The sequence below is a fragment of the Trichechus manatus genome, unplaced genomic scaffold (assembly GCF_000243295.1).
Source record: "Trichechus manatus latirostris isolate Lorelei unplaced genomic scaffold, TriManLat1.0 scaffold00037, whole genome shotgun sequence".
NCBI lineage: Eukaryota > Metazoa > Chordata > Mammalia > Sirenia > Trichechidae > Trichechus > Trichechus manatus.
This window is the reverse complement of record NW_004443973.1, coordinates 11,857,773-11,882,957: the sequence shown is the minus strand read 5'-3', so window position 1 is coordinate 11,882,957 and position 25,185 is coordinate 11,857,773. Positions and strand designations below refer to the sequence as shown.

General features: G+C 39.8%; 1 protein-coding gene across 7 annotated transcripts in view; it reads left to right on the top strand.

Moving 5' to 3' along the window:
* ITGA6 (integrin subunit alpha 6) overlaps positions 1-25,185 on the top strand; it is a 100,164-nt gene that overhangs the window by 47,631 nt on the left and 27,348 nt on the right. For all 7 annotated transcript variants that reach the window (XR_002823967.1, XM_023730569.1, XM_023730567.1 and 4 more), the window contains exons 6-23: positions 1,242-1,452; positions 2,090-2,283; positions 2,429-2,517; positions 3,192-3,310; positions 7,524-7,622; positions 7,874-7,935; positions 13,095-13,255; positions 13,460-13,603; positions 15,107-15,222; positions 15,342-15,534; positions 15,626-15,709; positions 15,806-15,885; positions 16,038-16,115; positions 16,204-16,306; positions 18,609-18,782; positions 20,236-20,334; positions 20,434-20,544; positions 20,636-20,734. Coding sequence is in view for 6 of the 7 variants with exons in the window: in XM_023730569.1 (XP_023586337.1) it covers positions 1,242-1,452; positions 2,090-2,283; positions 2,429-2,517; positions 3,192-3,310; positions 7,524-7,622; positions 7,874-7,935; positions 13,095-13,255; positions 13,460-13,603; positions 15,107-15,222; positions 15,342-15,534; positions 15,626-15,709; positions 15,806-15,885; positions 16,038-16,115; positions 16,204-16,306; positions 18,609-18,782; positions 20,236-20,334; positions 20,434-20,544; positions 20,636-20,734 (2,216 nt within the window). In the remaining variant the exon portion in view is untranslated. The remainder of the gene's footprint in view (positions 1-1,241; positions 1,453-2,089; positions 2,284-2,428; positions 2,518-3,191; positions 3,311-7,523; positions 7,623-7,873; positions 7,936-13,094; positions 13,256-13,459; positions 13,604-15,106; positions 15,223-15,341; positions 15,535-15,625; positions 15,710-15,805; positions 15,886-16,037; positions 16,116-16,203; positions 16,307-18,608; positions 18,783-20,235; positions 20,335-20,433; positions 20,545-20,635; positions 20,735-25,185) is intronic.

Here is a 25,185-nt window from a genome sequence, read left to right as displayed (position 1 = left end):
CTGCTGTTTCTGACCAGTGTCTCCTATACAGATCCCGATCAGTTTGTTTATAAAACACAGCCTCCCAGGGAGAAGCCTGACACATCCCCTGATGTGATGATGAATAGCTACCTAGGTTTGTGACCTCTGAGATGACAAATAAATTGTCTTGGTCATGGTCATTTGAAAAAAAAATGTTTGATCCATACAGAGCATAAATCTTTTTTTTTTCTATTTCATTTCAAGTGCAGCACACACAAAAAGCATGCCATGTTTGAAGCTCTGCTGCCAGATAGCTTTCAGAGCTGGATTGGATTATATCGCCCTATTCTAAACCTGTAGCTCGTATGTTTTTCACCTCACTTCACAATTTGAGAACTGTAACAGTAGTGGTGATGCCTTTCATAAATATAGCCCAATAAAAGGGGTGAGCTTATATTATTCTGCACCTGCTTCACCTTTATATAGAAAGATGTACTCGATTTGAATGGGCACTTATATTTGTTCTTTGCCAAATGTCAGTATTTGTCATCTGAATCCTACCAGATGCTTTATATTTAGTGTACTAATGGTTTTTTGTCCTCTGAACAAGAATGTATTTGAGATCAGTGACAACTTAGTCACCTCTATTGTTTATACTAGATTCTCAAAATACTATATATCATCAATCATGGTTACGTTTGCACGTTTGTGTCTGAGAACTGAGTTGGTCCAAAATAATGAAATGCTATCTATGGTATATTAACGATGTTAGCATTGATTTTGCCCAGTTACCAAGGAGATTGATGAACATGGAAGCTATTCATGAATCAAATACTAATCATTATATTATAGCAGAACCTTATAACATGAACTCAATTGCACTGCAAGTCAAATATTGTTCTCTCTGTATATGATGTAACTTTCCCACATTAATATCTAGTTTGATCTCCTTTTATCACAGTTTCAGGATTAAAATGAGGTTCAAATTCACTCACAAAACACATGAATTTCATAATTCAAGTTACACAAATGCTAAACAGCATAGATGCTTCTCTTTTAAAGTCTTAATATCCATAGAAAGCAGTGAAATAGTCCTACTACTCTGTACTTGTGTCAAATCTCTGAGCTCTATAACTCATTCATATTATAAATATAATAGTTGGTGGGAGGGCCTGGGAGAGAGATGGGAAGCAAGAGGAAAAGGTAAAGATGGCATTACCAATGTCAGATACCTCATGAAATACAGGATTGATGTGAGAGGCTGCATTTTGTTTTTCTAGGCTTTTCTTTGGACTCAGGGAAAGGTATTGTTTCTAAAGATGAGATCACGTTTGTATCTGGTGCTCCGAGAGCCAACCACAGCGGAGCTGTGGTTCTGCTAAAAAGGGACATGAAGTCTACACTTCTTCTACCTGAGCACATATTTGATGGGGAAGGTCTGGCCTCTTCGTTTGGCTATGATGTGGCAGTGGTGGACCTCAACAAAGATGGGTGAGAGCATCTTAGGTTGTTTTATATGGCAATTCATTGCTTCTTTGACTGGCCTCTGTAGGTCTTGAGTAGAGCCTTCTTTTCAGGTTAATTGGTTCAAAGAATTATTTTGCTGCTAGATTTGTACCATCCCATCACATCTTCATCACTTGTATGATGTCAGTAGATGTTCATTACCTTTCCTAAGGTATAGGATGACATTTTCAATGTTCAGATTTGGCTTGTGTCTTGGGATTACGGGCCCATGAGAATTAAAATTTGAAAGAAGAAATTAACCCTATGCAGTGACTCCTACGTGGTTCTGTTCAGTGGTTTCTTACGCGACTGTTGGAGCATCCAGAATGTCCTGTTGAAAACGGGTGGGTGACAAGGTCAATGCATAGATCTGTGGCTATTGGTGCCAGTTTGGGTGGGGTGGTAAGGTCTTTCCTGGAAGTCCCACTGCACTATAATTCTAATTTAGGAAACTAGATTTGAGTTCTTTTCCTCAATACTTTTCTTCGGGCATTTATTATAGGCTACCTTGGATTTTTGTTGGTATCTCTTTGTCCTTAGTATCTGGCCTGGTACTATTATTTCTAAGCTTGCTGGTATTTTAGCTGATGATTCACAGTTCTTCCCCTAATTATGTTTTTAGGTGGCAAGATATAGTTATTGGAGCCCCGCAGTATTTTGATAGAGATGGAGAAGTTGGAGGTGCAGTGTATGTCTACATTAACCAGCAAGGCAGGTGGAGTAATGTCAAGCCAATTCGTCTTAATGGAACCAAAGATTCTATGTTTGGCATTGCAGTCAAAAATATTGGCGATATTAATCAAGATGGCTATCCAGGTAGATAATAGATTGTGAAATAGTGATGATTTATAGGGATTATGTGGTTGTTTAAAATAATGAGTGTTTATGGCATCTTATTTTAAAACATTATATTGGGATGTTTTAAAGATGTAATGTTTGTCAAATGTGATATTGTCTACAGATATTGCTGTTGGAGCTCCCTATGATGATAACGGAAAGGTTTTTATCTATCATGGGTCCGCGAATGGAGTAAATACCAAACCAACACAGGTAACCCAGTAACCTGGCTTTCTACAATAAGGGTCTCAGCCTTTTGCCTTGTAATAGAATATTTAGGTTTAAGTGGATTGTCACACTAATCATGTTTTACTTACAAGTCTATAATAGTATGAATTTTTTAAAACATATTACTAGAGGATAACTTGGAAATAGATATAAATGCAATGACCTACTTATTTTAATGATGAAATTTCTTAGTTAAATTAGAAATCAAAGTAATCCAAGGTAAAAGACCCTGACAGCATAAAGAGATGGAAATATGATATGCTTCCTTTAGTAGCTTATTAAATAGAGGTGAAGCCAGGCAAATGAACCAGATGGTTATAATTACGTGAGAAATTCAAGCTCCAAAAATTAAAAATTACTTTTGAGAAAAATAAGACATTTAGAGGTCAGGTAGAAGGATTTGGCCTGAAATATCCTGATTGACTTTATATAGTACACCACCTCTTCAAGAATTGGGTCTTTTATCCTTTGAGATACCAGTGTAAATCAGGTGACTTGTACGAAATAAAATATATGAAGTATATAAGTTTATTCTAATTTATTTGTAAGTGAACTCTTAAACTTCAGTTCCAGAGAAACTTGTGTGCCTTTTTTCAAAGCATAGATAAGAAGCTCATGTTGATGGCTCAGTGTCCATTCTGATGCCCTGCTCGTTTCAGGTTCTCGAGGGCAAATCACCTTATTTTGGATATTCAATTGCTGGAAATATGGACCTTGATAGAAATTCCTACCCTGATGTTGCTGTTGGTTCCCTCTCAGATTCAGTAACTGTTTTCAGGTGTGTTATCTCTGACTTTACTTAAGCATGTTCAATAATAAGGTTACACTGAAATTTTTACATTTTGGGTTGAAATTACCGAAATCTAATGCCTGTACTTCAAAGGCGAAGACCTGTGTGAATTTCAAAGATTTTTCTTTTGAGGATAGTGTAACAACTTAATAAAAACTTATTTTGGAAGATCTTGCTAAATTTGAACTAATTGAGGGATAGGTCAGAATTAGAACTCTTTAGAAATATATTTTTAAAACTTTTAGTTTGATAAGAACGAACTATGTTTACATGTAAAATTTGACAGTACAGAGAATAATAAAGAATAAAATAAAAATCCCGTATAATTCTCCATCCATTACTGAACTCTGAAATTGTGGTTTATAGTCTTCTAGTCTTTTTTCTGTAAATGTAGATATGCGTTTTTAAAAATTGAGATCATAACGTACATTGCTTTATAACCTGCTTTTGTCAATTTATAATGCATAGTGAGCTTTTTTCCATGTCATTGAGTACTTTTCTAAATGAAGTTACCTGCTGTCTATCAAGCATCACATAGTTTATTTAGCCAACTGTTGTTGTTGTTGGGTGCCATCGAGTCAGTTCCAACTCATAGAGACTTCATGTACAACAGGATGAAACACTGTGCAGTCCTGCGCCATCATCACTACCGTTGCTATGCTTGAGCCCATTGTTGCAGCCACTGCGTCAGTCCATCTCTTTGGGGGTCGTCTCTCTTTCACTGACCCTCTACTTTAGCCAATTGCTGGGCTATTATTGGACGTCCATGTTGCTTTCCAGATGTTTTTGCCTCCATACACAAAGCTGTGGTAAACATCCTTACTTTTGTTCATGCCCTTGATTATTTCCTTAATGATAAATTTCTGAAAGTGAAATTGCTGAGTTGAAGGGTATGTGCATTTTAAGACTTTTGACTCAGGTTCACCAAAATGACCTCCAAAAAGGCTGCAACAGTTTGCATTGCCATCAGCTGTGCAACCCTTTTCCCAGTGGTTTCATCATTGCTGGAAATCATCATTAAAAATTTGTTTTGTTTAATTTTAAAAGTAGCACATTTTTGTTAAAAATACAGAATTGTAGAAAGTGCAAGTTCCCCACTATTCCCATTTTCCACAGAAAAATTTTTAAGAGTTTTGAGTTATCTCTGTACTTTTTGGGTATCATCAAATGCACCTACCCATTGCTTTCAAGTCGATTCTGACTCATAGCGACCCTGTAAGACAAAGTAGAACTGTCCCCATAGGGTTTCCAAGGCTGTAATCTTTATGGAAGCAGACTGCCACATCTTTCTCCCACACAGCTGCTGGTGGATTTAAAATGCTGACTTTTTGGTTAGCAGCCAAGCACATTAACCATTTGTACCTCTCAGGTACTCTGACCTAACTTTAGTCAGTTAAATATTTGCTTCTGTCTGTGTGTAGTTGACATTTTAATACAGCTTTTTAATGTCCTCATAAGTAGGATGACCATGAACCTTGTAAACTTGTTCTTTCTTTTCCTCATATATATAGTAGTGAATTTTAGAATCCTAGAACTTAATATAACAAGAGAGGAACCAATTCTCTTATTTCACAAACTGAGGCCCAGGTTTGCTGGGTGACTTGCTGAGCTCCTAAGGCTGGATCTTGAGAGAACAAGACCTTGTACCCAAATCTTCCCAACTTCAGTCCTGAGTGTTTTCCTCACTACATCATGCTATATTAGTACTTTAGGGTGGTTAGTAAATAAATGCCAATTAAACAGGAGACAGCTGAGCCAGTCAAATTTGCTTCATAGTCCTGTGTTGAAAGACAAGTTTTCATGATTCATTTATACTGTCTTCAGAATTGTGTGTGTGTGTTGTATGTTTAAAAAAAACAAAATAGGTTTTAGGCAGAAGTATATGTTAAAATATTTCCTTTTGAAATTTATGCCACACTAGAACACTAAAGCTGTGATATGTAAAACACTGCAGTATCTGTGACACACTGATTTTAAAATATTTCTGAATATTTGTCTTTTAAGTAGGATCTCAAAGCTTAAGAGTTAAGAATCTATCTAAACGCAGAACGGAATTTCAAATTCTCATGGAATCCAGACTTTCTGGAGTCATGGAGGGTAGATGAACCCCCTGAAACTATAGCCCTGCGATAATCTTTAAACCTTAAGGCAAAAATATTCCCTTGAAGTCTTTTTAAAACCAAACAGTAGTTTAGCTTGACTAGTAAAGAATGTCTGCCTTGAGCATTGTGCTGTTTTAAGATCTATCTATGGGATCAATGAGTTTATGTTAATAGGGGAGGAACAACTCAGAAAAGGCCGGTGAGAATGGTTGCACAACTTGAAGAATGTTATCAGTGTCACCAAATTATACATCTAGAAACTATTGAATTGGTATATGTTTTGCTGTGTATGTTCTCAATAAGAACAACAAAAATAAAATATATTATTTTTAAAAATGTCATTAGTGTTTTAGAAACTCACAGCTGGCTAATATAAAATAAAAACTAGAAAGGTAAACAATTGAAGAAAAAGAAATAAACAGGATCAGGGAATCTGAGCAGTATTTACCTTTTTATTGGCTCCCGTCTTTACCTTAAATGGACTCGTTTTTCACTCACGCTGTCTCTAGCTTACCAATAGACTGATTCCAGAAGTTTGAGCTAGCTGTTTGGGATGTGGTATGCATTTTCCTGTAGAAACACTATTCCTCAGGATGGCTGGTTGGGTTTACTGCAAGCCCACCAGAGTCAGTCTAACTGAAACCATGGGGTAATGAAACCACAGAGCCTATTCTAAGTTCTAGCTGAGAAGTGTTGGAGGTGAGAGGTGAGGCAGCATCTCCCCATCCCACCCCATCCCCTAATCTGCCATACACTGGCATTTCTTATGACTGTGGGAGAGATTGGCCATTGGTGGCCCTTTTGTCTGTGGAGAGTAGGGGACAATATGAACACTAACATGTACGGGAGAGACAAGATGTGTTTATGTGGTGAGAAAGGATAAAGGTGTGGGATTCAGCTTCTTGAGTGTTTGCAGGTTTGGTTATGCAGAGCAGAGATGGGACTCCTATGGGAAAGGTTAAGGGGTTTAAGTTTTTGCTTACACAGTTATAGTGCAGCACTGAAAAGTTGTAGTAAATTCTGGCAGCAGGAAGACAAAGATTTAAGGTTAAGGATGGCAGATTCTGAGGAAGGATAAGGAAGGAGGGCAGTTGTTTCTAAGATGGAGGCTTCAGTCAAAGGTAGCTTGTTTTACTAAAATTCATGTATATGTAGAAACCTGACAGTTAACATCCCAGGTGTTAAGTGTATTTTGCATAATCTTTTTTGGAGGGTATTTTGGCAATATTACTTATAATTTAAAATGCACATATTTTTTGACTCAAATTCTGCTTCTAGAAGTTTATCTTACAGCTAAAGTCAAATGTGTGCAACAATGTATGTACAAGGATGTTTGCCAGAACAGAAAGCCTGGAAACAACATCAATGTCTCTCAGTTAGGAAGGCTGATAACAGTGCAACCCCATCGGCTGTGGAGAGCGATGAAGTAGTAGATCCCTGTTTCGAGACTGGAGATCTCTGAAATGTTAATGAATGAGGGGGGAAAAAGAGAACAGAACAATAAGCATAAAAAGCACTCATGTTTTGAAATTTTATTTTTTTTTATATTTAATTTTAGATACAATTGTAATAGAAACACATACACTGTGGTATGTCTCTGGAAGGATATACAAGACTACTTGGGGGTTTGTATGGGGACGACCACATAATATTTGCTTTAAAACTGAAACTATTACATGTGCCCATATTGCTGTCTATTTAAAAACTCTAGTGTTGAAATTATAATGAATTATATAATTTTTTATAAATAATTTTATAAGTTTTTAATTTTCAAATAAATGTTGTACAATCAGGTTTTAAATTGTATTTGTTAGTAATTATTTTCTTTAGCACTGGGCTGCTAACTGAAAGGTTGATGGTTCGAACCCACCAGCTGCTTGGCTGGAGAAAGATGTGGCAGTCTGATTCCGTAAAGATTACAGCCTTGGAAACCCTGGGGGGCAGTTCTTCTCTGTCCTATATGGTCACTATGAGTCGGAATTGACTCCATGACAATAGATGTAGGCAGCCAAGGATGCCATTTAGTCGGTGAATTCATCTTACGTTGAAGGTGACAAAAGTCTGAGCTTGGTTTTTTTTTTTAACTCCTTTGTCTTTAGATCCCGTCCTGTGATTAACGTTCAGAAAACCATCACAGTAACACCTGACAAAATTGATCTCAGCAAGAAAATGTCGTGTGCAGCGCCTAGTGGGATATGGTGAGGGTTCTGCTGTTACTGTGTAGTTCTCCGCAGTTTTACACCTCTGCTTTATGATGACCCTGTTGCCCAAGGAGCCACAGGGAAGATTAAAAGAGAGCTGGGCAAAGGGAAGAGGAATCTGCCTAGTGAATATATAACATTTTACTCCTCAGTGGGTTGTGGGGGCATTCGAGAGCTGGGGAAACCCTTTGGTTTTTTCCTACTGCAATAATATGTCTTTTAAGAAACATGTGTTTGGTTTTATACAGCCTCAAGGTTAAGGCCTGCTTTGAATATACTGCTAAACCCACTGGTTATAATCCTTCAATAGGTAAGTACCCAGAACTTTTTGTAAAATATTTTCTGTTGGCCAGGTTGAAAATTCTGCCTAAATAACAGGAAAATAGACCTGCAGTGTCCACAATGGTTTCATAAAGTCATTTTCTTAAAAAATTAAGTGTGTGTGTTGTCTCTCCTTTAATCAGGAGGGTGTAGCACAGAGGAGGAAAAAAATCTCTCCTTCTAGTCCCCATTTGAATTTTCCAGCAGATGGTTTAGAACAGAATGTCTCGGGAAAGCACTCATTTGCTACCACAACCATTTCCTCAATTTCTGCCTTTGAAAGCCAGTGTGGAAAATTGGTTTGTGGTTGTGAGGTGGTGGGTGGTGGTTGTAGTAGGGTGCCTGTAGGAGCCTGAATACAGCATGAAGTAAGTGCCAGTTTATACGCTCTCTAGTTCCCTCCCTAAGAGGCCTCTGTGGCCTGGAACACCCAAGCTGTGTTCCCAAGCAAGTGCAGGCCCCTGGTGGAAGTTGATGGCTGACCTTGAGAATTCAGAGGCTCGGGCTCTGCTCCGGGTTCCAGCTTTGACGCTGACTGACCCTACAACACAGGGCAGCAATATCCTTAACAATTGAATTTTTATTTTCCCATCAGTTAAAAAAAGTGTCAAATAGTAATTCCTGCAAATGTTTGTGGTGGGATCAAATGAGATGATGTGGTGAAAGCAGTTTGTAATTTATGAAGTATTACTGTGCTTCCTCTGTTTATAATCTAAAAGAGGATTTTTGCCCCAAATTTTGACAGTGCTAATGATGCTCTGGTGGTGCAAATGGTTAACATGCTTGGCTGCTAACCAAAAGATGGGTGATTTAAGTCCACTCAGAGGTGCTTCTCGGAGCCCTCGTGGCACAGTGGTTAAGCACTGGGCTGCTAACCAAAAGGACAGCAGTTCAAATCCACCAGCTGCTCCTTGGAAACCCTGTGGGGCAGGTCTTCTCTGTCCTGTAGGGTCACTATGAGTTGGGATCGACTCGACAGCAATGGGTTTTAGAGGTGCCTCTGAAGAAAGACATGGGGATCTACTTCCCAAGAAATCAGTCATTGAATACTCTATGGAGCACAGTCCCACTCTGACACACACAAGGTCACCATGAGTCAGAGTCGACTTGGTGACAGCTGGTTAATTATACTCTAACAATAGTGAGCGTAACTAAAGTCTATTATCAGCTGGACAGATTGGATTTCTCTGGTATGTTTCAGTAGCAGCCTCACCTCTTCAGATGTGAGCCACCTGATCCAGCTCCAGAGCTGAGGCCAGTGCGTGGGAATTCAAAGAAAATCTTTTTCTCAAAGAGGAAACTGAAGGAACAATAGGATTTCCATCCCGCAAACCAGGCAGCTTAGTATCCTGGTTTTATACCAAGGGAAGCTTTGTGCCGGGGCAGTGTTGTTCTGCTATTTTTATGTGTTTTTCAGTCCTTCCCACACCTTGAGGTAATCAGTTCTCTTAAGTTCCCCTAGTTAATAATGTCTAGTTTGCAGTAGGGCTCTGATTGGGAATGAGGTGCTCCACCTACAAGAGGGAAATGCAGTTCACTTGTGCCCAGCTTCTCCTTGTTATCTAAGGGACTGCTTTGTTGTCTTTATTAAAAGAGGTCCCTTTTAAACTCTCAGAATTTGACAAGTAAGTCTGTCTTTACCCAATTCACACTTCCATGTCTTTGAGCTGTCATATGCACACTTAGCTTTCATCCGTCCAGACTTTAAGCTGTCCTTACAGGTGCTTTCCTCATCTCCATGGTCTTTTTAGGCCCCCTTTTTGGGCCCTGTCCTGCTGTACTGCATCTTCTTTGGGGGTTGCAAACCCTTGCACAATGCATTCTTGGTGTAAACGTGTTATGCCTTTGTGCAAGGCGGAGCCGGGGCTCTTCACTTGGCTCTTTGATGTGGCCGGCTTTTTCTTGAGTATAAATAGCAATTCTCTTTGTGGCTTTTAATGACAAGAAAATGTCGACTGCGACTCCTCAGGATCTGTCATTCAGTATCGTTTGCATTGTTTTTACCCAAATGCATTACCTTACACTTGCCCACCTGGATAACAGGCTTTCACCATTATTTGGAAGTGGACTAGAGAGACGAGGAGAAAGAGTGATTCTTGAACCGGGCAGGGGAGACATTTTTATTCTACTAGGCAGACTCTCGTTTTTTCAGACCGCTCTCAGTTTGACTATAGATGTGAAATTTCATCAGAGTGCTCCTTGTTTCTCCCCAAATCAATGATTTATATATCATAAATTACAAACTTTCTCCTAGCTTTTATGCAGCATTTTAGGCCATGTGTGCTAATACCTTTATATTATAGAGCTAGTCTGTTAACCAGGTGTTTACTGATGGCCTGTTATGGGTCAAACTTTTTTCTCTGAGGAGACTCAGTGAAAACCCATTTTCATTGCCTGTGCTTCCACAGTACTGGAAAATTCTAAATCAAATTAAAGCAGAACTTCCACAAAGCTGCATAAGTTAATATATCTAAAACATCCCCCTGGTATCTGAAAATATGAGCTTGTTTTGACCAGGAATTTTAGATCAGCAGTCCTTAGATGTAGTATTCCATACATACAGAGATTTATAATTGAGCCTTAATGAGTATTCTACTTGGCTTGCCCCTCTAAAGGTCAACAAAGGTGGCCAGCAAGGATTTTAAGATGATGTGAACTGTCTCGAGGGTTAGGGAAGGTCAGAGTGGGTTTGGTAGATGAATGGTTTTAATGCACCCACATCCTTCCTGACTCTTGCTGCGAGGGGCACTCAGCGTGTGAGCCTTCATCTGGTTCATCGTGAAGTTAGCAGGTCACCGATAAATGGATGATGTCAAGGCTGCAGAGGGCCTAAAATGGGGAGTATTCCACTTGGCAGTGGTGACATTTAAGAATTTTTCAGATGGACTCAGAAATTACTATTGAAACTGTCAGTGTTTCTAAAATTTGGCCTTACACATCTGAATAGCTATTGTTTTGGCATAAGAATAGTGTTTATGTGTGTATTTATGTGTATTTGTGTGTATGAGTTAATATGCACCCAGTTACACCCACTTCCATTTATTTATTCCTACAAATCACATATATTTGTAGTTCCTGGGGAATACCACGGTGAACAAGACTGACATGGTCCTCTCCTTGGCTTTGCTCCACTAGGGAATAAAAAAAGAAAAAAAACGTGTATTAGAGTAGAACTGTGCTCCATAGGGTTTTCAATGGCTGGTTTTTCAGAAGTAGATCACTAGCTAGGCCTTTGTTTTGAGGCACCTCTGGGTGGACTCAAACTGCTAACCTTTTGGTTAGCAGCCAGGCACATTAACAGTTCATACCACCCAGGGACTCCCCACTAGGGGATACACTTAGGCAATTATAGCACAGTAGGCTAAACATTGTGGTTGGAGAAAAAACCGAGTACTTACTGTAGGGTCCCTATGAGTTGGAATCAACTCAACGGCAACAGTTTTTTTCTAGGATCACACAGGAGGGTCCAGGGAGTGCTTCCTAGAGGAAGTGATGTCCAAGCTGAGATCTGAAGGAGGAGGGGTAGGTTGGGAGAGGAGGAGGGGCAGTGGGCGGAGGGAAGGAGTGGTTCCTGCAGAGGCCTAGAGGCAAGTGAAAACGTGGACATCTAAGAGCCTTTAGAAAACAGCCACCATGAGCATTTGTGACAGAAGCGGGCATCATCTCTGTCTCTCACCGTGTGGCCCTGGGCCACTCACCTACCTTGCTGGGCCTCCATTTTTTTCATCTGCAATTGAAATAGACACTGTAAACAGTCTCCTGATTCTAATGTGAATATTAGAAAGTAGGTAGAACATTTTCTGTTTTCTGTAGCAGATTTTTTCCTCCAGGCTGACTTCTCTGGCCCTTTGCACACTTTGATTTGCTTTCTCATCTGATGGTTAGTGAGCACTAAATGTATGTAAGTAATTTAAGTACCTGCCCACGAAAAACATAGTTAGCAGCTACATCCAGCGAACCGACAAAGAATGCATTCTAAAGTCAAGAAAATGAGGTTTTGATCATCCAGACCCTGGCTTGCCTCCATGGTCCTTAGCATAGATAATGGAGAGCAAGCCGTTAGGTCTAGAGCTATGGGGCTTGAAAGCTTTGGCTGTGATGGAGCTATGTTACTCTTGACAGAGGGCCCTCTAGCCACTAATGAATACATTTTTAATTCTTTATTCTAAAAAAGTGAAAGGTCTCATACTACTGTCAAAAACTTTTCCATCTCCGTTGTTGTCAGTTGCCATTGAGTCGATCCCAACTCGTGACGACTCCATGTATGCAGAGTAGAAAACTGCTCCTAGGGTTTTCAAGGCTATGACCTTTCAGAAGCAGATTGCCAGGCCTGTCTTCAGAGGCGCCCCTGGATGGGTTCAAGCTGCCTCTCTTTTGGCTAGTAGTCGGAGTGCTTAACCTTTTGTGCCAGTCAAGCATCTGTGCTTCTCAAACTTTAGTATACATAAGAATCACCTAGTGGTCCTGTTAAATGTCAATTCTGGTTCAGGAGGTCTCCTGTGGAGCCTGAGATTCTGCATTCCTAACAGCAGCATCTAGGGAAATGCTGAAGCGTTGTTCTGGAGACCCTCTGTGAATAGCAAGACACTACTAAACTGTTTAGGAGCCCTGGTGGCGCAGTGGTTAAGAGCTCGGCTGCTAACCAAAAGGTTGGCAGTTTGAATCTACCAGTCACTCCTTGAAAACTCTATGGGGCAGTTCTACTCTGTCCTATAGGGTCGCTATGAGTCGGAATCAACTTGAGGGAACAGGTTTGGTTTTGGTTTTAGGGTGTTAAGCATCGGACAGTTTGAAGAGAATCAGTTTAGGCCCTTAGGGAGTGTTGGACCCCTTCTAGTTAGCTTTAGTATTCTGTGAATCATTGAGACACTGCTGAGAGGTTTTGACTTATTCTCGAGCTCCCCCAGGTGGCCCGATGAAAAGTTAACTTTGAAATATCGTTAACAGCAATGGGAGGGGAAGGACAGCTTTATTGCAAACATCACAAATCCTTAACATGTATATTAGCAGGAAATCTGAAGAGAAACATTGGCAGTGGGAAAAAGTGTTCTAGAAGTTAATATTTTTTTTAAAGGAACTCAGTATACTTACAGCTGGATCATGCATGAATGCACTTGAAGTTAATATGATTTTGTTAATTTTATTTAGTAATTGTGGGCACACTTGAAGCTGAAAAGGAAAGAAGGAAATCTGGGCTATCGTCAAGAGTTCAGTTTCGAAACCAAGGTTCCGAGCCCAAGTATACTCGGCAACTCACTCTGAGTAGGCAGAAGCAGAAGGTGTGCATGGATGAGACCCTCTGGCTGCAGGTGAGGGCTGCAGGTGGTCACGTCAGTTTTTTAAAAAAGACAGAAGCCGAGTTTTATGTTGGTCTGTAGATATTTCTGAATTTTTTTCTAGCAATCCATTGTTTATTATAAAATAAAGCATTGTTTTTGGACTTCTTCAATAGCATTCTTCAGTATATCACTTTCTAGCTACTGTACTTAACTATATCACTGCATACTTTTCAGGAAAATATCAGAGATAAACTGCGTCCTATTCCCATAACTGCTTCAGTAGAGATCCAAGAGTCTAGCTCTCGTAGACGAGTAAATTCACTTCCAGAAGTTCTTCCAATTCTGAATTCGAACGAGCCCAAGACCGTCCATACAGATGTAAGTCTTTCTGACTCTTATTTTGCCTTTTTTTTGCTGTATTGTCATGCTAAATCAAATGTCTTTGAAGGCAATAGGACTAGTAATTTGCTTTAAAGACCATTCCTTTGTATAAATAAGCTTTGTAGTATATACTGTGTCTGAGAAGATTTGTTTCCCAAATTAGCAGTGAATATAGAGACATGAGTTGGAACCAACTCGATGGCAGTGGGTTTGTGTCTATTTTTTTTTTTTTTAAACATACAAAATATAATTTGGAGCCAGAGAGTATTTTTTTTCTTTCTTTGTTTTTTTGGCCATTGCAACTTATTGAGGCTATATAATTGACAGAGTTCATTATTCTCACATCAAGTTTGTCCCATAGCTACATGCAGAAAGATATATGTATTTTACCACTGGGAATATTAAAATGTAGAAGACAAACTATTTGCTGTTAATCTGAACAAGGACTAATAAAATCAAGGAATATCAAAATCCAGCAACACAAAAGATTATTAGCAAGGAAATAGTGCCTCATGTAGCCTAAGTAATCTTAGAAAAATTTATATTGTCTAGCTTGCTGGACATCTCCTATGAGGTGGGGTCTATTTGCAAGGGTTTAGGGTGGCTGGGAGGCAAGGTTAGGATTGTAGCCATGGCATCTTGATTTGGCGTATGCACAAAACCTAATGGAGCTGGAGTGTCTGCCTCAGGGCTCTTGGATCACTGACGTTTTTCAGAAGTAAGCCCTCGCTACGTTAGGCTTAGGAGCTGATGCCTAAATCTATACTTGTCAGTCATTATTACCCCCAAATATAGTTCCTTATACTTTGAAGACCCTCAGTATTTGTGTTATATATTGTTATCATATTAGTATTTCTTGTGTACATTTCCAGCTCCATAGCCATGTTTAAACATAACAAGACAGTTTTCCTAATTATTTGTTGATGTGATGATTGTGCAATTAGAGTTTTGCGAAGTACTCTCAGTCATTTCCTTTCCTGACCTTAAGCTCTGTTTCTGCATTTGTACAATGCGGCTGATTATAGTATATTCCTCATAGTTCTGTTGTGGGAATTAAATGAGTTAAAATATGTAATGATGCTACCTAGCATCATCATCATTATTAATAATTCTTACAATAGCCCTATAAAGAGGATGATGGAATTCCCATGTTACCTAATGAAACTTAGACTCTGAAAGGTTAAGTGACTTGCCCAAAGCCACTTAACCTGCTCAGTAAGTGGCAGAGCCAAGTTTGGAACCCATATCCAGGTGGCTGCAGGGTTCATGCTCTTTACTGCCCCATGTTGCCCGTCTGCCCTTGCCAAATGTACTTGAAGCACAGTTTTCTTAAAGGGCAGAGTGGGAATTAGATGCATGGCAAGGTATCTTTGAAACTTGAATTCGCCAGTGACCTTGTCATGCAGGGAAATGAACTGTATGGAAGCAGCCAGTAACCTATTTAGATGCCCTTCTGAGTCCTGAATGGTGTTAAGTACACTAATTTTTTTTTTCCTACAGGTACACTTCTTAAAAGAGGGATGTGGAAATGACAATATATGTAATAGCAACCTTAAACTGGAATATAAGTTCTGTACCCGAGAAGGAAATCAAGACAAATTTTCTTATTTACCAATGTAAGAATCACTCTGTAACAATAGCAAAATGACTCTGGCTTTGCAGTGGTTTTCTGTTAGGAAACGGTTACTAAAAATGTATTGAGGACTTCGGTGTTTTCTTTGTTGTTGTTTTTCAGTAGCCAAAAAGGTATACCAGAACTAGTTCTAAAAGATCAGAAGGATATTGCTTTAGAAATAACAGTGACAAACAGCCCTTCCAATCCAAGGAATCCCACAAACGATGGTGATGACGCTCATGAGGCTAAACTTATTGCAACGTTTCCGGACACTCTGACTTACTCTGCATATAGAGAACTGAGGTCTTTCCCTGTAAGTATTTTTAGAGAGCGGCTGGGGGAAAGAAGTCCCACACTGTATAGCAAATGAATATATTGTCATCTAGTTCCTTCTTCTCTGACAGGAGAAACAGCTGAGTTGTGTTGCCAACCAGAATGGCTCTCAAGCAGACTGTGAACTTGGAAATCCTTTTAAAAGAAATTCCAGTGTAGGTGACGCTTTCACACATTTTATTTTACTGTTTTAAATACTGTTACAGTACTGATATGCTTGGCCTCTGTTAACAGCTATTTATATTTTCTAGGTGACTTTTTATTTGATTTTAAGTACAACGGAGGTCACCTTTGACACCACAGATCTGGATATTAATCTGAAATTGGAAACGTAAGAGTTACTTCAGCCTTTCCATGCAGTATTATTTCATGAAAATGCAGGCAGTCAATGAATTGGCCCTGATCTAGCTCATAAAAGAAGTGTAATTGTAATAAGAAAACTGACTGTTAAAATAAAACCCTATTGTTTCCTTTTCTTGTCAGAACAAGCAATCAAGATAATTTGGCTTCAATTACAGCTAAAGCGAAAGTGGTTATTGAACTGCTTTTATCAGTCTCTGGGTAAGTGTTTGTATTTAGCATAACAAATCAATGTTTGAAAGAACCATTTACAATCCTTACTAAAACTGGTGTTTTTTTAATTTAACAGAGTTGCTAAACCTTCTCAGGTGTATTTTGGAGGTACAGTTGTGGGTGAGCAAGCTATGAAATCTGAAGACGAAGTGGGAAGTTTAATAGAGTATGAGTTCAGGGTAAGTTGGAGCAGAGTTCTGTTGGTCCTTTTATTATTCCAGAAGCTAACATATACTATGTATGGTCTTGAATATGTAATTTTAATAAATAATATTTATAAATAGCTAAGCATTATAAAGGAGCCCTGGTGGTGCAGTGGTTAAGAGCTACGGCTGCTAACCAAAAGGTCAGCAGTTTGAATTCACCAGCCACTCCTTGGAAATCCTATGGGGCAGTTCTACTCTGTCCTATAGGGTCGCTAGGGTCACTACACTACTAGTCGGAATCAACTCGAAGGAATTGGGTTTTGTTTTGTTTTTTTTTAGTTAAAAATGAGTTTGCTGGGGGAGGAACAACTCAGAAAAAAGGAGGGTGAGAGTGGTTGCACAACTGGAAGAATGTAATCAGTGTCACTGAATTGTACATGTAGAAACGGTTGCACTGATGTATGTTTTGCTGTGCACATTCTCAACATAGGACTTTGTTCAGAATCCAATTTAGCTTGTTTTTCTTCTTTAAGTTAGTTTTCATATATATGCAGTGTAGAAATACCTGATTTTTCTACCCAGAGTCCATAAAACAAAGAAAAATCTAAAAAAGTAATTTATATTTGGCCTTAGAATGTGTTAGGATTTGCTTCTTCTTTCATTATAAGGTCCTCTTTCCAAATGCCTGGGGTTGAAAGAATGATAATGCTTATTTACCTTTCACAAGCCCAATTTTATGATAGTGTGAATTTGGTATATACCGGTAAAACCAGTTGCCGTCAAGTCCATTCCAACTCACAGCGACTCCACATGTGTCATAGTAGAACTGTGCTCCATAGCGTTTTCAATGGATGATTGTTTGGAAGTAGCCAGGCCTTTCTTCCAGGGAACTTCTGGGTGGACTTGAACGTCCACCCTTTTGATTAGCAGCCGAGCACATTAAACTCTTTGCATCACCCAGGGACTCCATATGCCAATAAGGAAGACTAATAATTGTCTCTGAACCATTTCAAAGAAGGCAGTCACACTGACTCTGTCCAGCTGAATGAGCATAAACACATGGTATAGAGCCCACTCATAACTCATGGGTGAATTTGGCTCAAATCACCTTTCTGAAAGCATAGTGACCACTGAAGTGAAAGTCTGAAATCGCAAGAACGGACCTGCCCCTGACTCCAGCAGGGCAAAGAAGCTGAATTCTACCCTGTGTGTCTCTTAACGCTAAGGACAGCTGTGTGAGTTAATGATGGTGGTTATGAGTCTGTACAGGTATGGCTGAAAAGAAGTCTGTGGGTTCAGGAGTGAGGCTTCACACAGACAAAGAGAGCTCTTCCTCTTGCTTTGGGTTCTGCTGCAGGAAGTTGCTTGGTTCTCAGCTTGGACTCATGGGTTCGTGACTGTCATACAATTTTACTCAAAGTCTCTGTTGTTAACCAAGTCTCCCTGGGTAGTAGAGGACAGAGTCTGTTTCATTTCACAGTGGGTGAGGTTTCCCTAAAGCAGATTGGGGCACTGCCTCCGCACAGGCTTCTTCATCTGCTGAGCAGGTAGTTACAGAGTAACTCACAACACATGCATGACCTTGCCTCTTTCCCTGGGCATGTGGAGAACATAGCATACCTAGAGTGCCAATTCTATTGGACCCGGCAACTTTTCTGGATTGAGTTAGCAATCGTCTCTCTTTGGTCTTATTTTTTTCCAGTCTATCTTAAAACATTTAACACATTTTATTGAGATATAATCCACATACCATACAATTCATCCAAAGTGTACAATTCAAAGGTTTTTAGTATATTCACAGAGTTATGCAACCATCAATACAACCTAATTGTAAACATTTTCATCACCACAAAAAGAAGTCCCATACCCATTAGCAGTCATTCCACATTCTCCACACCCTCCTCCCAGCCCTGGGCAGCCTCTAATCTACTTTCTGTCTCTTTGACCTTTGTAAAAACAAAAAATTTGTTGACAAGAACCTTTAAACACAGTTGTCTATTTTGAATACCCTATATATAGTCCTGGTTAAGAGCTATGGCTGCTAATCAAAAGACCAGCAGTTCGAATTCACCAGCCACTCCTTGGAAACCCTGTGGGGCAGTTCTACTCTGTCCTATAGGGTTGCTGTGAGTTGTAATTGACTCGATGGCAACAGGTTTTAGGGTTTTGTTTTTTTTGTTTTTTTTTTTTTTGGTATATATAGTCCATTTTTGGTGTCTGTGATTTTTGTAGGATTATGTCAGATATTTTGCTTTTTTCTCTTGGTGATAGGAGCTGCTACTTAATTTTGCATTAAAATAATTAAACTGAGATAATGTGTATTATTTTCTAACAGGTAATTAACTTAGGCAAGCCTCTTAAAAACCTCGGTACAGCAACCTTGAATATTCAGTGGCCAAAAGAAATCAGCAATGGCAAATGGTTGCTTTATTTGGTGAAAGTGGAATCCAAAGGATTGGAAAAAATAGCTTGTGAGCCACCAAGTGAAATAAACTTCCTGAAGCTAAAGGTATGTCGGTAGTCTTATCCAGTATCCCCATAGACGCAAGCAAGAAAAGATAGCTCTTGAGGAAAAATCATCACTCTTAGAAACTGGCACTCTGGCATGTTGGGTTGTTCTTTGGTATTGCAGTTTCTCTTGTTTAGTTGAGTAACCAAGTCAGATTGAGGAGTTCTGCTGACTGGTGACCATCCTGGCACATAAGGCAGAGTGCCTCAGTGCTTGTCGAGGCCAATGACATTATCTGAAGTTTCATGACCAGCAGTTACCCAGTAGGATACTATGTAAGGAGGACTGGGATGTGGTCCCTGTTGGCGGGGAGGGACGGGTGTGAGCCACCAGTGTTAACTCCTAGTTGATTTCTAATTGCACCGACCAAAAATATGTTGCGTTTGTTAGCCATAAAAATGACCAGTAGAACCAAACTTATTGCAAAGGTATTGGGTACCTTAGCAAATGACTGTGAAAGCTTTTCATTCCTCATTCTGACTCTTTTTAAATAGTAAACATGCATTGAGTACTCATTGCATCTCAGGCACTGCGCTAAGCATTTTGTCTGTACTTTCTCATTTCATTCTTTTGATAGTCCTATGAAGTAAGAACTTTTATTATACCAACCATTTCACAGATGAGGAAATTAAGATTCAGAGAGATTAAGTAGCGTGCCCAAAGTCACTGGGCTATAAAGAGGCAGATTCAGCATTCAAGCTCAGCTCAGCCTAATTTCAAAGCCTGCACTTTTACTTTTACACACACTCCCTGCCCCACCCTCACTCTATACTGTGCTCCAGATTGATTTAACTGACTTCTCATTTCCACTCTAGTTTGATGAAGGTTTGTTTTGTCATTGCATGTCTGTTTTAAACTCTACAGTCACTGGGTGTGACCAGTGGTCATAGTTGGTAGCTTGTAGCGTGATCTTCTACTCATCAGCTTTTAAAAAACAAGATGGCCCATTATTCCCAATGGTTATTATAAGGAAAAATGCCATTTTAAAACTTCTTATATGGCTGAGTTTTCAGTACTCTACTTTGAGTAAGTCATGTGATGGTTTTTTTGGCCTCTTTCCCTGTTCCTCAGTGTCACTTATTCATTCGAGATTTGTTGACTATCAGCTGTAAAGTACTGAGCTGTGTAGGGGTCTAGTAATAAGATATGATCCCTGACCTAAGGATGCTCCCAGTTTGGTGGAGAGACAGAGGAACAGAGAGCATTCTTCTCTTCCCCTGGGTTTTAAGGTCAAGGTGGAATGAATTGCCTTAATAAACTTGACGTTTAGATTGGTAATAGCATATGCTGGTTTTACACCTAAGTTATTTCTGTGCCTTTGATGACAGGAAAGTGGCTAATCTTAATTGTCGATTATGTGAATTTGGCATTGTTTGGGAGGGTGTGCTTATGAGGTTTGCACCGTATGACAAAGAAGTAAAAGTGGACCTGTTTTGGATATAACTCTTCTCAGGAGTCTCACAACTCAAGAAAGAAACGGGAAATTGCCGAAAAACAGACAGACGATAGCAGGAAATTTTCTTTATTTGCTGAAAGGAAATATCAGACCCTTGTAAGTATTTTCAAAAGCTGTGAAGATTTGACAGAGGGCGGAGGAGAAGGTCTTCCCCAGAATGTTGCATTTTCACTACTGATCTTCTTTTTCCTCTAGAACTGCAGTGTGAACGTGAACTGTGTGAACATAAGGTGCCCGTTGCGAGGGCTGGACAGCAAGGCCTCTGTAATTTTGCACTCAAGGTTATGGAACAGCACTTTTCTAGAGGTGTGACTCTGCCCTGCCCCTGGAAGTCATTGCCACCTGCTAGGACATTCCGCATGTCCCTAACGCATTCACTAACTTTGTCTCCAAACAGGAATATTCCAAAATGAACTACTTGGACGTTCTCATGCGGGCTTCCATTGATGTGACTGCTACCGCAGAGAATATCAAGCTGCCAAACGCAGGCACTCAGGTGAGGGAGACCCCAGTCCTCATTCAGGTTCAAAGAAAATCACTCTTTCCTCCACACCCACAGCCTGAGGCCGTGCTTCTTTGGCTGTTCATTTCCCTTATTACACTGTTACCCCATTAAGGAGAAAACAGACAATGTCTTAAGGTACTGCTTTTCAGCAGAGCTTTCAGACTAAGATGGACTAGGAAGAAAAGACTGGCGATCTACTTCGAAAAATCAGCCAGCGAAAACCCTATGGATCACAATGGTCCAATCCCATTGTGCATGGGGTTGCCATGAGTCTGGGGGCTGACTCCACGGCACCTAACAATAACAACAAGCTAAGCTGTATTTTAATAGAATCATTGAAAAAATAAGTAAACCTAGGGTCATCTAGTTCATCAGCGCACATGGTAGACTTGAGAGCTATTGGCTCAGAGAAAGAATGGATACACCTCCCAGCCCTGCAGAAACCCATGTCATACAGGATCCCTGCTGTTGCAGCCATTATTGGAGTACCCACAATAATGGTAGCCCATGCCGTGTTTAACCAGATGCAGTTATTGGAAGAGGTCTCTTTATATGTGGATCCAGAATTGAACCTTGTAAAATAGGTCCCTGGGTATGCCCCTTGGGATGAGTCTAAAACAAGTTCTTACTCTTTGTTGTGTAGCACTCTTTCAAAGAAATGAAGGAAACTGTCAAGCCTCCTTGGACAGGTCTGTCTTATCCTTTTCAGAGCTAAGCGCCCCAGCTCTTCAGTTATTTGTCATGCGAGGCAAAACTAAACTGGTTCCAGGCCTCTCCCCATCCTAGGCCTGCCCTTATTGGGCAGTGTCCTAGTTTAGATGTAATTCTCAGTAGTTGAGCTGTGGGCTGCCCGGTTCAGTTTACCCTGGGACCATTACCTCCCAGCAGCTCAGCACCACACTTCTATCAGCCCAACTAAAATTTGGTTTGTAAGTGTTTCCTAAAGATTGCCTTTGCATTTCTAGCAGCTGCTATTTTTTGCATTTCTGTTCTACTGAAACTTTCAAGTGTTTTTCTTCAGAATTTGTGGTCAAGTTATGTTTCCCATATGCTGTCCTTTTGCAAGTTTTAAAAATCAAAATGTAACTTCACAGTTTTTGTGGGATTTGTTTTGGTCCATTGTTTCTGTTTGTGAAGTAATTATGAATCTTGATGATTTGCTCTTTTAACTTTCTATCATCTAAGCATTATGAAAACTAGGAAGCATGCCTTCTATGTCTTCATCTAAGCAATTAACAAAAAGATTGAACAAGACTAGGAAGAGAACCGCGTAGTGAACCACGAGTGAGAGATTCCCTGTGGGGGTCTGGAACCCACAGGGACATGTTATCAGGATCTTCAGGCAGAATGACTTCACGTCATAAAAGACATCATGGTTGGTGGGACTGTTTCACAAAGAGACTGAGTAGAGGAAGAATGATTGTGAATTACTGCTCTTATGTTGACACTGATCTACTAATGGAAATTTTCTGGCTTCAGTTGTTTAGCCAGCTGAAATCAGTGATCTTCCCTATCTAATAGAGCCTCCCTGGTCACTCTGATTTCTGGTGGTCCTTAGGGTATCCTTACAATTTATCATCCAAACCAGAGTACATTTGTCTGGGACAAATGCTAACCCAGGCAGGATGCTTAGACAAGTGGTGTAAGCCAGGACTGTCTCGGGCTCACCAGGACATATGGTCACGCTCACTGTGTATTATTTCTGCAAGTTACACCATCCCACCTTTCTATATCTTTTATTAATAAGGCATCATAAGTCAAAAAAACCACACCTTCCTTGAGAATCCTTTTTATGCATCTCTGGCCGAAGGCAGCTGCTGTAGCTTTCTGTAACTTTAAGTCAGCAGCTCTGAGAATGACTGAGTTTTTAGAGCTGGAAAGAGAGCTAACATCTTAGAGGTAAGAGTCTAACATTAATAAAATGACCCTCACTTGCTAGATACTTTACCTGTGCTCTATTATTTAAAGTTCAGAAGAATAGCAAGGTAGACATTGTACCCATTGCACAAAAAAGGAAGCAGGCTCAGAGAGGGGATGTCATGTGAGGTCCTGGATTGAACCCCCATGGCTGTCTGACTTCAGGGCTCTTGTTCTTTCACTCTGCAACCCTTGGTCTTCATTAAATCTCCACATCTCAAATTTAGACGAGGAAACTGGCTTCAAGGAAGGTTGTGTCCCCCTCAAGGTCACATGACCAGCAAGTAGAAACCAGACCTTAGTCCCACAAGTCCTAGTCAAGTACTTTCTTCTTCTGGAAGATGTGATGGGACTGGGGCCCCTGGTGTTCACTCTAGTGTCTGGGTCACAAATGGAAATGAGAGTCTCTTGGTCATGCTGTGTTCTTAGGACTTGGAGAACTCATGCCTCCTAATGGGAATTGGAGCCTTTACTGTGACCCTACTTTATTTCTTTAATAATTGGTAGATTTGTGAGTGGGATTACTGGTCTCTTATTTCTAGAACCCATTTCTTTTAAAAACTGAGACATTGGCTTATCTCTAGACTTCTGATAACCTCTTGTGTTCTGCGGTACAATAGTTCAGATATCATATCTACATGTTTCTTTAGTATTCTAGGGTGCAGTTTTTCTAGGCCTACAGATTCAAACTTAATTCAAGTGTCGGGAAGCCTTCGTTTATGGTGGGTTTCAATTTCATCCTTACCTTGGTTTACCTATCCTTTTCACTCTGAAGATCATTTTCTTTGGAGATAGAAGCAAAAGAGGTTGAGTAATTCAGTCGGTCATTTGGTCTTAATATCACAGCTTCCTCCCATTGCTTTTACTTTAATCCTGGCTTTTAAAAAAAAGAAGAAAAAGAAGAAATCTTTTGTTTCCTTAAAATCCAACCAGTTTCAAAACATTTTTGTTTACTTTCCAATAAAGCATCTTTAAATCAAGACACTCCAACTACTTTGCAATAAAGCATGTTTAAATCAAGACACAACAAGGTCAGACAGAGCAGAAATCACATAATTCAACCAGATGAGAAGGTTGCATTTTAGCATCAATTAAATCCATCCAATTAAGAAAGACTTATTAAAGATTCCTGGTATGCCTTCCCTGTGCTAAATGCTAGAGAAGCAAAGTTGAATATGATAGTGTCAATTGCTAAGAATGTCATGATCTGGGAGACAGTGAACCAGGCAAGAATTACTGAATTAAGCCAAGAAAGGAGGTTGTTTTTGTATACCCCTACTTTATTCCTAAGGAAATAGGAAGAGAATATCTGGCCACCAAAGATAAAAGAAAACATGATACGTAAAAATGAGCACATCATTCTTAAGGGGAATGAGATTTTCTCTTTTTGGCTCTAAATTCAAAGAAGAACTTGAGATATTGATCCTTTTATAAGATTGATTCTTCTATAAGGAACACTTACTAAGAATCGATTTAATAGTGTTGTAAAAGATATGAAAATCTCTTCATATGGTGATTTATCATACTGATCTTCAATAAAAGTGGAGGGTGTTACATTACAGAGTAATTTAGGGAAAGTACTTGGCAGTTGGCAAGCTAATGTGTCCTAAGCACTCACTGCTCAGTGATCGTCGAATTTAATGCATCGGCAGAGCTGAAGCCTCTTTCCCCTCACAGGGAACCAGATGGGTGAGGTTCACATGCGTGGCTCATCCCTATGGAAATGCCTAGATTTTGATGAAATTTTTTTTGTTTGTTTTGGAGTTGTTAAAGCCCCCTATGATAGTTTATAATTGCCTTAACTTTTCATTGTCTGTCAGTAACAGTTGCTGTGGCAAAGACAAGGCTTCCCAGAGCTCTGGTAATCACAATCAGTCTAGCTCCACCCTAACTCCCAATCCCAGCTGTAAAATGGTGGCCATACCAAAAAAAAAAAAATCATAAACTTCATATAAAACCTTCAGTTGACAATTTAAGTAAATAAAGCATAATAAAAACTTGCTGACTGGTCTCTCCCACCCTCCTGAACTGCAGCCTGGCCTTGTACACAGAAGGTTTGCAGGGCGTATCTGCCCTTTAAATGTGTAGCCCAGCCCTTTATTTCGGGCTTCATTCTTTTGATCTCCAACGAGTTGTTTTACAATTTCTAAAAGGTTCCAAGCTCTGGTTTTAATGGTGGCCAGATTCAGGGCTTAGAGCTCTCAGTGGCTCTCCTGCCACCCCAAGCTGCAAAATCAAAACTTACTTGTTTCGGCCCTTATGCTGTTGGATTGTAGCCATTTATGAGAATAGTTTTTCTCGTATTATCACCTATTTTAAAGGCTCTGATATACAGTGTGATTATAATTAGGCTTTCCATGGACCAGTCTCCACTTCCAGATTTACCAGAACTTATTCTTACAAAAAGGAGCCCTAAGCATGCTAGATGGTACCCGGCTACCACCACTGACTGCTCTGACCAGGATCACAACAGAGGGTTCTGGACAGAGCTGGAGAAGGATGTAGAGCATAATTCTAACTCACAA